Genomic DNA, 13,444 nt, shown 5'->3' with positions numbered 1-13,444 from the left:
CCTTGGAGGGATTAGAGTGGGCAGGAAGGGGTGAGTTTCTCTGGGCTTCTGCTCAGGGAAGAGTTTCTTTCTCTCCTTGACTGGGGAAGGCTCCTCAGTGGAGAAGAAGAGGCGACATCACCTGTTCCCTCAGCCCAGCATCTGTTCCTCGCCCCTGATGTCCGGCTGCCTCCAAGGTGCAGGTTCCAGACACCGGAAGAAAGAGAAGCAGCTCCAGCTGGTTTTGACAGGTAATTCCTCCCTCCAGCCCGGAGCGGTGATGGTGCATTGGAAGGACAGCAGGGGAGGGAGCCTGCGGCTGGCATGCGTGGAGGGGGGAGACTGCAGCAACAGGTCGTTCCGTTCCCACTCCAGGTCCCTGCTTTGTGGGATTTCCTTCACCGGAGGGAAAAGCAGTGGAGAGACTCTTATGGCTAGGAAAAAATCCTTCCTAATTCTGACCCAGCAGCTGTTCCATCTGAGACGCCTCTAGGGATGGCATGGCAGGGATCAGAGCCCAGTAGAGCAGGGTCTAAGCCAAGCGCAGGAATCCCCTCCTCAACGCCCATTTCTTGGGTCTGCAAATAGAGCTGGGCAGCCCGGGGGCTGTCAGAGCAAGCATGGGACTCAGGACTGAGCCCAGGGATGGGACAGGAGCCCTTCAGTGCTGAGGAAGGACTGCACCCAAGGTCCATGGTGCTTGAGGTTCCCTTCTGGTCCCTTCCCCCTCCTCCGTACCCACATTTTTTACTCCTACCCATTCTTGCCTGCTTCTGTCTTTGCTACTTGCACACAAAACCAAACCTCAAAACCCAACCCCCATTTCCTCAAATATGCCCATTTCCCCCACTCTGAAATCCCATCCTGGTTTCTGTTCTCCATTCCCCTGCCTCACCATTCAGATCTCCAGCAAACAACTTTACCTCCTCAGCCTGGATGGCCCTTGCTCTGCACCACGGCTCTCACCTCTGAGAGAAGCGGCACAGAGCGAGCCACGTGTCCCGCTCCGCTGACTGCAACTTAACTCCGTCTCCCTCTCCCATGGTGCTCGTGTTGTGGACACAGATACTTACAGATGTCAAGGTGTTCAGGGACACGCAGCATTCAGAAGGTTTTCTTAGGTGTGTTTAACCAAGTGAGGTTTAAGAGCACCCAGGCATGGTTATGCAATGGCGTTGCAGTGCAGCGCAGTCAGGACCGGGGCAGATCCCAGCAGAGGAGTGCAAGAGCAGGTGAGGATGTTGTGGGAGGTGGTGTCATATCTGAGACAGTGTAGGCAGGAGGATTTCAAGGGGGAGGTAAGGGTGAGGCTGAGCGGCCTACAGTCAGTGTTGGAGGTGCCGCCAGTAAAAACTTGGCCTCCAACCATGACTGGCAGAGCAAAGAGTGCAAGGCAGGGTGTTGCGGGGGTCAGAGGAGAAAGGCGGATCCTCTCAGGTCCTAAGAGCAGCAGTGACTGAAGGAGAGGCTGGCTGGTTTTTAACTGAGTACCAGGAGCTGTGCTTTGTCCTCAGCCACTTCCTCTCCCTTTTGCTGTAAGCTGCAGATATGGTGTGAACCAGGACTCAGAAGCAGGCTGAGCTGGACGTGAAGGATCAGGGAATGAGAATGGATGGAGAACCACAGGTTAGCATATCAGAACAGAGCTGTTCTGTGCACACACCTGTCCCATAAATACCCAAGAAGCTGACGGAGCAGTCAGAGCTGGCAGAGAGCTGGGCTTTGATGGAGCTGCTGGCTGTTGGGCTGTCCAGGGCGCTGATGCCTGCAGTGCCACCCACGGCTGCCGCAGGGCGCGTGGTGCTGACGGGGCTGTCAGGACTGCAGAGACCCAGGGGAACTGGAGAAGGTGAGAGCAGGGATGAGGTGAGCTTTGTCTGGTGAGATGAGATGGGATGCGGAAGCATCCATGTAAGTGCTAATAGGATGTGGTTCTTCCTTCCTGGCGGAAAACAGCAAAACTTGTGGGGCGCAGGGGTAGAAGAGGGCTGGCTGAGGTGAACTTGTAATCTAATTAAGGACTGCTAGGACCTTTGAAGGTGACAGGTACAATCTTGTCAAGTAGCAGAAAGGCAACGCAAGGTGAGGAGGAGAGCAGGCAGCTGTTCCTCCCGAAGAAGTGGCGGCACAGCCCCTCTCCCAGGGTTATCTTATTGTTAACTGAGGCGCAGGTGTCCATGACTTGTGAACAGCAGCAAGTGCCAGGGACCACAGCTTTGCTGGATGGCTTCTTTCTTGTGGGGGTGACCACTCCGTATTTCACTTCTGCTTTAAGGATGGGGCTTCTTAACCTTATGGTTTGCCAGTGGAGGTGTGTTAGTGGCCCCTGAAGCTAGCAGGGAGGGGCTGCAAGAGGCATTTTCGCTTATTTCGGATAATCTGAGGGAAATGAGGGCTCGGAGCATCCCAAACCTATTTCTGAGAGAGGAACCAGGCTGCGAGGCAGAGGTGCCCCGCGGGAGGCGGCAGCAACGGGCCGGAGCCCCTACCCAAGCCCGTGTGTGCAACCGCTACGGGGGCGAGCGCTGCACCCCCCCCCCCCGAGCCCCAGGCGGGGGGTTCCCCAGCAGGGCCGCGCCCAGGGGGGGCACCCCCAGCCCGGGGCACCGCTCCATCCTCTGCGGGCCGGTGCTGGGGGACGGCACCGGTGACCCTCGCAGACGCAGCCCCCCCCCGGGGCGGGAGGGCCCGCGTGGGGCCGTGCCGCCCCCCCCCCCCTCCGCCCCCGGCGGCGGGAGCAGGGCAGGGGTGAGCGGGCAGGGCGGGCCGGGCCGGGGGCTGCCTGCGGTTTGGGGCGGCGGGAGGCGGGATGTCCCGGGGAGGGAGCGGGGATGTGCAGGCACACGCAGCCGCTGGCAGGCGGCCGGGGCTGCACGGCGGCGGCGGCGGCGGCGGGCGGAGCGGCGCGGCACACGCGGCGGCAGCTCCCTCCGCAGCCCCGCGCCTCCCCAGCCCCGCCGCCGCCGCGCCGGGCATGGCCGCCCCCCGCCGCCGCGCCCCGCGATAGCCCCACGACCCGCCGCGTCGCCGAGGTGAGCAGGGGGGGCGGGGGAAGGGAGGCAGCGCGTGGTGGGGACCAGCAGCTTCTCCCCCCGCCCCGGGCCCCCCCACCGCCCCCGCCGCCGCCCCGGCCGCAGGGGAACCGGTGGGGCCGGGGCGGTGTGGGGGTCCGCGGAGCGTCCCCTCCGGCCGGCCGGGGGGTGGGGGGGAGGACGGGCACCCCCGTGGCCGTGCCCCTCCTGGGGGCTCTGGGGGCTTGGGGTGGTACCAAAGCCCCAGCGGGGGGAGGGCAGGAGCGGCGAGCCGCAGCGGCGCGGCATCCTACGGGTTCCCACCCCAGCCCCCGGATCCCCAGCCCGGAGGGGTCCCTGATAGCCCCCAGACTAGAGGCAGTGCCTGATAGCCCACCTCCTGGGGTTGTCCCTGGCAGCCCCCAACCGTACGGAGGTCCCTAATGCCCCCAAGGGGGAGGTTAGTAGCCCCCTGGGGTGTCCCTAATAGCCCACAGCCCCTGGGGGGCTGGTAGCCCCCAACCCAGCCAGGCGGTATCTGAGGAGTGGGATGAAGGGAGCTGCCTCCCCTGTGTCCCTGTTACCCAAAGCCAGGCCTGCCCAGGTGCTGCTCACATCTCCTTTGGGCACCGGATGCCCCCCCGGATGCCCCTGGTGCCTTGCTGGGGTCTGAGGCTGCCCCTGGGTGGGAGCCGGGAGCAGCGCCCATGGGGCAGATACATCAGGAGCTCTGAGAGGCTGTGCCTCGAGTGAGGAGGCTGTGGGGAGCCGTGGGGGAAACGACCTTTGCATGCAATTACATGTGGACGGAGGTTGAGCTCCTCACTGCCCTGAAGGAACAGGATACCAACAGTTCAGCCCTAAATTATTTTATAAGTTTCGTAGGAATTGCTTCACCCTCCCCTGAAATGCAGCAGCTGTTGGCCACTGCCCAGTGTTTTGGGGCAGGAGGCGAAGGAGGGTCCTGCGAGCATGGTGACAAAGGGACTGTGGGGAGGGAGGATGCAGCGGTCCGGGCTGGGATTTGGCTGGGTCAGTGACTACAACATCCTGCAGCCCCTCTGAAAATGCTGCATCCTTCCTTAGTGATGGTTTGCTGGAGAGATGCTTCAAGCAACATCATTGCTTTTGGGGGGCTATTTTGTCTGGTCTGGGCAGATGAAGCCCTTAGCAGGGACCCCAAAACCTCTTCCTGCAAAGCATGCGTATGTGTGGGTGGGTGGGAGGACTTCTCTCCCCATCTGCATAGTCTTTCATGCAACTCTCAACCCAACACAACCTTCCTGAGCTAAAGAGTCAAGCTGAGAGTGGAATGGCCCCTGTCCATCACACCCACGCAGTTGGATGGAGCCTGCTCCATACCTTCACCACTCTCCTAACTGAACTGTTTAACCCCTCCCATCTCATTATAGTAATATATTTATGATATCACCCTCGAATTTCCTGCCCTTAACTACCCCAGAAGGCTGGGAGGGAATGAAGCATTTTTGGAAAGTATTTAATGTTACTTCAAGAGGGCAGAATGCGGTCGGAAAATAGATGGATGCAGGAACCCTGGGCTGACAGGGCTCTCTGCAGGACAGCCGAGGAAAAGGATCGCACCTAGCATGAGGTGCGTGTTTGCCTTTCCTACCCAGGGCTGCAGCCCAGGTCTAGTGCCTATCGCTTCACTCCCTTGCTTGGAAAATGAAATAGGGCTGTTGTTTACTGCCTGCTTGTCTGCTAGATCTACTCAACTCCTCGCCCTCCTTGAAAAGCAGCCTGGGCACTGTAAAAAACCTCAGCCTATCTATTCATTCAAACATGCGCAGGAGGGACATTGCTTAGCACAAAGCTGAAGCCCCCCAGTCCTAGGGAGGGAAGATGAAGATCCCCACAGCTGGGCTGGTATTTCTGGAGGTTTCTGCTCTCTTGACAGCAGCTAGCAGGGGCAGGTGCTCCAAGGTGCAAAGTAACAGCCTGAGCTATTATACACTCGGGATTGAGTGTGCATGCTCAGTTTTCCCGTACGCACATTTTAAAAGGTTTTTTGATTCTTAGTGCTCCAACGTTGCCTTAAAGGAAGGAGCCTGGAAGGACAGAGAGGAGTGCGGTGACAAGTCTGTACAAAACTGGATGTTTCAACTCAAAACTGCCAGGTAGCACAGAGAGGAAGGGATGCGTGAAGTGAAGCTGCGGTGTCAGCCAGGGGATTTTTCTGAGCTTGCTCTTTTTCTCTCTGTAGGTGTTCATCTCGGTGGGGCCACACTGACCATGCTCAGGAGCTTCTGTCTCCAGCTCATGTCCTTGGTTTGGATCCTCTTGGCCCATCACCAGCTTGCCCAAGGTAAGTCTGTGTAGACATGGGGCCTTCTTTATTATATCCGTCTTTCCAAACATGTCCTTGGCATTGCTGAAGTCCCCATGCAAAATAGAGTTGGCCTGACCTGGAGGACCAGAAAATGCTGCTCAGTCATCCAGCACCTGGGGGGTGGTGACTGGTGGCAACTGTAGAGACCCCCGCTCTGGTGCCCGCAGGGCTGGCAATGAATGCCTGAGCAGACCAGCAGTGGGAGGTCCCGCTGCTCTGTCCCTTACAGTTAGGGTGTATGGGTCCCTGAGCCGATGGGCGTGTTCAGAGAGGCTGGGCAAGTGGGAAAGAAGATCCCAAAACTGAATGGCTAATCCTGGATCCCATGAGACAAAGTCCCTTCCGAAAGATTAGTTTGCTCTCCTCCTTTTCTGGATAAGTGATAAATTCCCAAAGCCATTTGCCAGGAGAGAATGGTTACAAATACGAAAGGCGACAATACCCAGGCTTGGGCTGAGCAGTCCCAGGATGCTGCTCCAGCTCCACAGTGGCTTGTTTTGGGAGTCTCTTATCCCAAGCAGTGGGACCTGCCACCTCACTGCAGCAAAAACACATGCACGCAGATGGAGATTTCTCCCCCTGCTTGCTTCCTAGGCAGCACATCGCATGGCTTGAGGAAAGCCTGAGCACGCCTCTTGGTATGGGGGCTTTAACCTGCCCCAGGCCAGGATGGAGGGGCTCAGTCAGGTAAGGGCGTTCATCTCCTGGGTCTGGCTTGGGATCACGCTGGGCTCCTGGAGAAACCCCCTGCCTCCTGACATTTGCTCTAGCCCTACTGCCTGTGGAGTCAAAGCGAGCCAGCTCCCCGTGGGGCTAAGATACAAGCAGGTGATGGGCGAGAGGGGAAGGGGGAGATGAAAGGGGACACCTGGCTGGAGAAAGCAGGCCAGTGCTGAGGAGGGGATGAAAAGTGGCATGGCGAGGCCATGGCTCAGTTACAGCTTCTGTGGCCTTTAAATAAATAAACAGAACTGGATACCTGGCCCCGTGTGATGCCCAGTCCTACCTCCCCACGATGGAGGGGGAGTGCTGGCAGCTGGGTCCTGGCAGAGGACAGGAGCCCCGACTAGACCACTCCGTGCCAATGGGGATGGGAACATCCTGGGAGATAAAAAGGAGCCATTATTTCCATTTCCACCCTCCGTTCCTTTGTGCGCCTCACAGTACCTGGCCCTGAGCTTTCACATCATATTTGCTGCATGACGGTGAGACCAAGGTCCCAGGTGGGTCAGGCCCTATTACACAGGTTGTCTTAATGCATGGGCAACCCCAGCTCTTGCCCAGAAGGGCCCATAGTCTAAGAGAGTGTGGGGAAGATGATCAGATACCGAGTAGTTTTGAAGCAGGGTCCCATTTCTCAATAAAGGCAGTGTTATTGCTGCTTGGGTGACTGTGAAATCCTCATCCCTTGTGTGGCATCCAGCTATTGGAAGGAAGGTTCCCCACCTTACAGTTCTGGGGAAGGGCAGACTGAGCGCATCAGAAGGAAGAAACAGCTGTGAGCCAGCAGGGCCATGGGCAGATCTGGAGTCATCTATGGTCTCTGCTTAACCCAACGCCATCCGTCTCCTGCCTTGCAGGTGATGACTGCAGTGAGCGATGTAATCTTGCCCACGGCTGCTGTGACCAGGATGGGAAGTGCAGGTACGGCTTGTCCTTGGCTCTCCGCTCCTGCTGCCGCTGACTGTAACTGCTCTCCCTCCCTTGATGCTGTGTCCCCGGTGCCTACACCCCTCCCCTGAGTTGAAGCGCCTCCTCTGCTCACCCACACCTGGAATCGATGACTCTGCTCTCTTTTTACCTGACATCCTCTGGAGTCGGAGATTTTGATCTCTCAGCCTCTGGCTGGTCCCCTCCACCCTTTGCTCCAGTGCTTTCAGGGTCCTTCCCCCCCCCCCACATGCTGACCGATGTCATTCTGCTGAGCTGTTTTTGTCTAGACAGGAGCTTAGGACAGCCCAGTCGTGCCTGGACAATGGGAGGCAGCCTTCAGGCTCAGATACAATGGGGAAAGTCATCAGGCAGCAGGGCAGGCTTGGGGGTCGGCCAGCTTACTTGGCCTCCTCACTGGTTGAGATGCGGATGCTCTCCCTGGCGGCGTGGAAGACAAGAGCTGCCAGTGTGCACATAAATGTCTGAGGGCATCAGGAGTCCCCTCTCAGAAGCCTGGGCTGTGGTGGAGATCTCCGGGTGTTTTCATAAAGAGCTCACCAGCGAGCTGCGGGCTACCGCAGCAGGAGTGTGTGTGTGATCCCCGGCATCCCAGCTCCGGCTGGAGCCCAGATCCTGCAGGGGCAAAGCTCAGAGCCTGACCTTGCACCCATGTGGGAAGCAACCACGTGGTTGCCCTGGTCTGCCATGGCCCCGGACACTGCCTCTCATCCCAGCATAGGGCTGCCTGGAGCCCCTGTCTTGCAGGGCAGCCCTGGAAGGAGCAGGCTGCTTCGGGCTGGCCTGGACACCTGTGCTGCAAGGGAACAGACTGCCCACTGCCGCCCCGTTCTCACTGGGGCATCCTCAGCCCACTTTCACAGCACAGCCCCCAGTGTCACACCATGCCTGGGCCACGTGTTCTTGCCTAATGGAGCAGATGTGGCCTGGTAGTGACAATAGCTGCAGTGACCGCTGCATCACAGAGTGTCCAGGTCTGGTTTTTCTGGGCCCCTGGTTGCAGCTGCAAAGAGCTCGCTGCTCCCTGAGCCCTTTCAGCAGCTGTGGCTGGTCGGGGGAGCTCGGTGCTGCAAAGCCCTGGCCAAAGACACCACACTTCTCCATGTGGCGGGTGGCCCAGCTGCAGGTCTTTCCAGTGGAGGCACGCATGAGTTGCTGCTCCAGATTTCAGGCCTCCAAAGCATTTGCTGAACCCTTCAGCAGCTTGGCAGTACCCCATTGAAATCACCCCAAACTCAGAGAGACTTGGCCGCTTACCTGGCCCCCTCCCTGGCAGTTTTTAGGTTGGCAATCTCCCTTTTAGAGAAGGGGAAGAGTTGATGGTGCCTGCTCCGTGCGGGTACTGGGCAGTAGGGGTTCCTGCAGTGCTCTGTAAGCTCATGGTTGTCCAGGTATGAATGCATTTCCCCAGACTCTATCAAGCACATGGTATCGCTTCCATTCCCATCAAAAAGCCTCTAATTAATATAATTATTTTTTTAAAATAATTTTCCTTATCTGTTTGGAACAACCTGCAGTGACAATAGCCAGTCCAGGTGTGAAAGTGCAGCCTCAGACCAACCTGGCAAAGCTGCAGTCACCACACATCCCACTGAAATGAGCCCCAGCCATGAAAATGAACCCCTTTGCTCACTCTAGAAACCATGTTGTTTTAGTTTAGTTAAATTTTGTGCTGGTTTGTGTATAGCTTTTGTTGCAGCTGGTGCCACCTCCACTCAGCTCTCGTTATCACTTGCTTTCCCCCTTGGAGCTGGCAGGTCTGAGGGAAGCCACTGGAGCAACGCAGCTTGGCTTTACTTAGCCATCGCCTGTGCCCTGCTCTTCTGGGGCCAGAAGGCTCGTTGTGTGCTGCGGGTTTTCCCATCATACTGCCCTTGTGAGCTGGCTGATGTCTATTCTATACGCCAGCCATGGCAAGCAAGGTTTCGCAGCTGGATTACAGCGCACTTCAGACAAAAAATGACACCCATTATAATGCAAAGGGGCTCAATAAGGCACTTGGGCCTCAGGGGCCCTCAGGGAGTTCAGGGTTAGGGATGAGGCTCTTCTCTGCCTGTCAGACTGGCTGTGCGATGAGGGAGGTGCAGGAATTGCTGAGCTAAGGCAGTGGTGTGTACAGAGCAGTTGGCTGGAGGAGAGCAGTGGGACACGGGCACTAAAAGCGAAACTGCTGAGCTCTGTTACTGCTCCCTTACCCTCCCTGGTTGCAGAGGATGAGTCTGCTCCCACTCTGTCTGCTTGCTTCTTTGGAAAGATGAGATGCCAGTACTGATCTCCTCTGGAGGAGGGAGCCAGTAGATTTATAGGGGGCTTTGGGAGGGTTTCCCAGCACTGCTGTATCTGCAGGAACCCTGCACAGCAAGCAGTGAGCTTTTCTGCAGCCCCTGCTTGGGTTTTATCACGCTGCCATGCCCTGTCCTCCTGCAGGTGCGATCCAGGCTGGGAAGGCGAGTACTGCGAGGAGTGCGTGCGTATGCCAGGGTGTCTCCATGGGACGTGCCACCAGCCTTGGCAGTGCATCTGTCACACCGGCTGGGCTGGCAAGTTCTGTGACAAAGGTGAGTCACAGGCTGGACATCGCAGCCTCCGGTGCTGAGGGCAGAAGCCCAGCACACCCTGCACGAAGTGGTGAGCCAGCATAGCCAGAAGCCACCCGGGTGGTGCTGTGTGGGTACCTGGGAGATGGGATGTTGCCTGGCTGCCGCAGCTGGGACCATCCTCTTCCTGCAGAAGAGGTCAGGCTGCCGGCACCCATTCCCTGGCTGCATGGCAAGAGCTGCCATGACACTGGCCAGCCTCAGGAAATGGAGCAGATGAACTCATTGCCTTTCCCATGCCATGACTGGGCTCCGGGCAGCACCTCCTGCTTCCCCCAGGGCTTCCTGCCTTTGGCAGGTGGCCAGTGGACTTCCCTCCTCTGGCCTCAGAAGCTCCTCTGTGCCAGGGGTCTGCACTGGCCGGCCAGATGCCACGCACAGCATCTTCACGTGCAGATTTGCAGGACAATTTGCTTTCTCTGCACCCCTAAGCCGATGCATTTTGCAGACCATAGCTGGGAGGCACTATGTAGGCACTGCACTTCTGTTGCTGCAGATGCCTGTTGGAGGAGAGGCGGGAGAAACTCCTTCCCTTTCTCCTTCCCCACTGGGTTTGATGGGCTGTGTTTGAACTGAATTGGCCAGATCAGCCCTCTTTTCTCACTCATTCCCACCTTTTTTTCCCCCCTCAGACATACACATCTGCGAACACCAATCCCCATGCCAGAATGGGGCTCAGTGTATCTACGATCGAGATGGGGAATATTCCTGCCTGTGTCCAGAAGGCTTTCACGGGAAGGACTGTGAGATGAAGACGGGGCCATGTGAGAAGGCAGGGTGAGACATGGCAGTGAGGGCAGTGAGATTACAGACAGCATTAGCTTTGGGTCATGCACTGCCAAGCAGTGGCCCAGCTTGGCTTGTTATCTGTGGATTTCCATGTGCTAATGGAGTTAAGCCAAAACCATCTTTGGCTTTGGTTTAGCTGTGTGCACTGCACAGTCCCACCGGGACAAGGTATTTGTTGCAATCTGAACGGGTTCCTGTCACTTGCTGCTGTAGGTGTGATGAGCTGACACCTATCATGCCTTTGGGGAGTATCAGGAGGGCATGTATCCTCTTCAGATGATTTGGCTGAAGACCCTCCCTGATGGGTGGTGGGTCTGTGCACAGCCACAGCCTTTGAGGAGGTCCCACAGCCTCTCATTTGGGGAGGTGGAAACTCCTGCCCCATCTTCTCCTTGAGAGAGCTGCCCCCATGGAGAGAGCCGGTGCCAGACTCACTGGCCGTGCAATCCACAGTGTGTGTCTTCCTCCCTGGGGCAGGGAAAGCTGCTTGCTCTCCAGGGCCATGACCTGTCCTTGCTTACTCCACACAGGTCTCCGTGCAAGAATGGGGGGCAGTGTCAAGACGAAAACGGCTTTGCCAGCAACTTCACCTGCCGGTGCCTCGCTGGCTTCGTAGGGGCTCTCTGTGAGAATGACGTGGACGACTGCCTGATGCGTCCCTGTGCCAATGGTGCCACCTGCCACGATGGGATCAACCGCTTCTCCTGCCAGTGCCAGGTGGGCTTTGAAGGGCGTTTCTGCACCATCAACATCAATGACTGCGCCAGTCAGCCATGCAAAAATGGGGCAAAGTGCTACGACCGCATCAATGACTATGACTGCTTGTGTCCCGACCGTTTTACTGGCAAAACCTGTGAGATCTCCGTCCCCGAGCCCACCTGGGCTCCTCCCTACCACCCTGCGAACCACGAGAACGGCGGGGTGGTGAAAAGCACCACCAGCGAGATGCCGGGGGTGACGCAGCCGGAGCCTGTCAGGACCGCGGTCACGGGGCGGCGTGTGGCCAACCACAGCGAGAAAGAGCCGGGGGGAGGGTTGTTGAAAATCTCTGTGAAGGAGGTGGTGACCCAGAGGGACTCGGGGCTGAGCGAAGCCCAGCTGGTGACAGTGCTGGTGTTCGGGGTGCTCACGGCAGTGCTGGTCCTCATCACCGTCCTGCTAATGCTGAGGAACTGGCAGAGGGGCCGTCAGAGGTCGAACTGGTGCCAAAGCCCTTCGCAGGCTGCAAGGAAGCTCCAAGACCAGGAGTGCCAGGTGGGCATGCTCAACACCATCCTGATCGAGCCCAGGAAAACGACGGAGCTGTGATCTGCGAGGACTCTGAGCCAGGCCCTGGCAGGTCATCGTGCCGGCGAAGCCCTCGAACTGCACTCTGGGGAGCTGTGCCAGCACAAGCCGGGCAGTGGGGAAGGGCTCCCAGGGCAGTGAACGTGTCAGCAAAACCATTGGGTGTCAAGCGTTGGTGTGATGGCCCCGCCTGGCTCTGAGCTGTCTCCCACCTGGCCGGCACAGCCGGCACCCACGGGCATCTGAAAGCAGGGCTGTGTCAGGCCAGCCCTGCAGGGGAGCAGTGACACGCTGCTTGCGGCAGCCCGTGCCACGCAGTGCCAGTATTGTCCGGCATGAGCTCTCAGAAACAGGACAGGTAGTGCTGGAGGAGGGCATGGCCTTCATGCAAGCCCAAATTCTGCCAGGCCCTTTATAACTCCTCTCTTGGACTACTGGAAGGGGCTTTGTCCTTGTTTCTGCTGGCGTTGGGATGTTTCTTCTGGGGCCTTCGCGACAGTCATGGCTGCACGGGCCTCCCTGCCCCAGTACTGGATGGGGTGGCTCCTGGCTGTTTCTGGAGGCTGTCATTTCAGATGCCATGTCCCCAGGGAGCAAGTAAACACCCTTGCTTCCTAGCCTTGTGGTTCTGTAAGCCGGTTCAAAGAGACTCTGGAGATCATTTGGGGTCTCCTCCTGCCCTCCTTCTGCCCTGGGTGATGCTCCCTCCTTTTGCTGTCAGACTTGGGGTTACAAACACGTTCTGTACTTTCCTCCTGATGATCCAGGGGTCTTCTCCTGCTTACCAAGCCGTCCTTTCTGGTCTGGCCACAAATGACCAAGCTCCTTCCCCTCTCCAGCATGCACTTCTGCCTCACCATTTGCTGATGAGGAGGAGGATGGCCTGCTCCGTTCTGGGGTCCTCTGGGCCTGAGCTGGTCCTTCTCATATGCCCTCCCAGGTGAAACTGGAGATGGTCAAGGCTGGAGATGTGCTGCGGCTGGTTCAGGAGCAATACACGATCCAGATCCTCCTTTCCTCTCCCAGTCACTCCAAGGCAGGCAGATGGCACTACCCTCAAATCAGCCATTATAGCATTTCTTGATACAGCAAAGGCTAAGCTCCCCACAGCGGGTGTGAGGACAGGCTGCCGAGCCTGGGATGACCACAGGAAGCAGATACAGCACTGCCTTCTCCACCGTTGCTAAAGCATGGCTGAGAGGCAGTAGATGGCCAGGTCACTGAGCCTTTGTGCTAGGTCTGCTCCTGCCTGTGCTGGTCTGGTCTGCAGCAGTCAGCGTCTCTCTGCCAGGGTCAGGGCTTTCTGTGCCTCCCCATGAGCACAGAGGGATAAGCGGTGGGGTGAAAATCCCCACAACCCAAACCCTCCTACTGGCCTGTAGGGTTGCAGAGCTGGGTTCAAGATGGTGTGAAGAGAGCAGACAAAGGAGTGAGCCCTCAGCCAGGAGGAAGACCTGGGAGAGGGGACTGGGGCTTCATCAGAAAGATTATTTTTTTAATACATGGATGGATGATGTACCTTTATCAAATAAAACAAATACAAGCCCAGAAACAGTGTATCAGAGAATCATAAAATAATTTAGGTTGGAAGGGACCTCTGGACACCAACTTCCTGCCCTCAGCAGATCCAATTAGATCAGGTTGCTCAGCTACTTGTTCTGGATGAATATCTCCATTACTTCCCTCAAGAATGCAAACCCAGATTATGGCACATTTGTCCTGCCCTGTGCTCTGGTTGCAGGGGTGGAGATGGCTCCTGC

The 13,444-nt window shown here is 57.6% G+C and overlaps 1 protein-coding gene across 2 annotated transcripts; it reads left to right on the top strand.

Annotated features, from left to right (window-relative positions):
* Nucleotides 1–2,878: 2,878 nt before the first annotated feature.
* On the top strand, nucleotides 2,879–13,222 carry DLK2 (delta like non-canonical Notch ligand 2). Of its 2 annotated transcripts, none has more exons than XM_054821264.1 (6): nucleotides 2,879–3,011; nucleotides 5,215–5,316; nucleotides 6,921–6,984; nucleotides 9,439–9,569; nucleotides 10,241–10,385; nucleotides 10,928–13,222. In XM_054821264.1, exons 2-6 carry the CDS (start codon nucleotides 5,244–5,246, stop codon nucleotides 11,703–11,705), a joined length of 1,191 nt encoding a protein of 396 aa, XP_054677239.1. In that variant the 5' UTR covers nucleotides 2,879–3,011; nucleotides 5,215–5,243; the 3' UTR covers nucleotides 11,706–13,222. The 2 variants fall into 2 exon arrangements, with proteins under 2 accessions (XP_054677239.1, XP_054677240.1); XM_054821265.1 differs by lacking the exon at nucleotides 2,879–3,011 and adding an exon at nucleotides 5,093–5,128.
* Nucleotides 13,223–13,444: the final 222 nt, after the last annotated feature.

This window comes from Grus americana, chromosome 3 (genome assembly GCF_028858705.1).
Source record: "Grus americana isolate bGruAme1 chromosome 3, bGruAme1.mat, whole genome shotgun sequence".
In the NCBI taxonomy this organism is placed as follows: Eukaryota; Metazoa; Chordata; class Aves; order Gruiformes; family Gruidae; genus Grus; species Grus americana.
This window is presented reverse-complemented; position numbering and strand designations above follow the sequence as displayed.

Coding starts and splice junctions, on each gene's coding strand:
- DLK2 (XM_054821264.1), top strand. CDS start 5,244: ATGCTCAGGAGCTTCTGTCTCCAGCTCATGTCCTTGGTTTGGATCCTC. Junction 5,317..6,920: donor CCATCACCAGCTTGCCCAAG/GTAAGTCTGTGT, acceptor CCTGCCTTGCAG/GTGATGACTGCAGTGAGCGA. Junction 9,570..10,240: donor TGGCAAGTTCTGTGACAAAG/GTGAGTCACAGG, acceptor TTCCCCCCTCAG/ACATACACATCTGCGAACAC.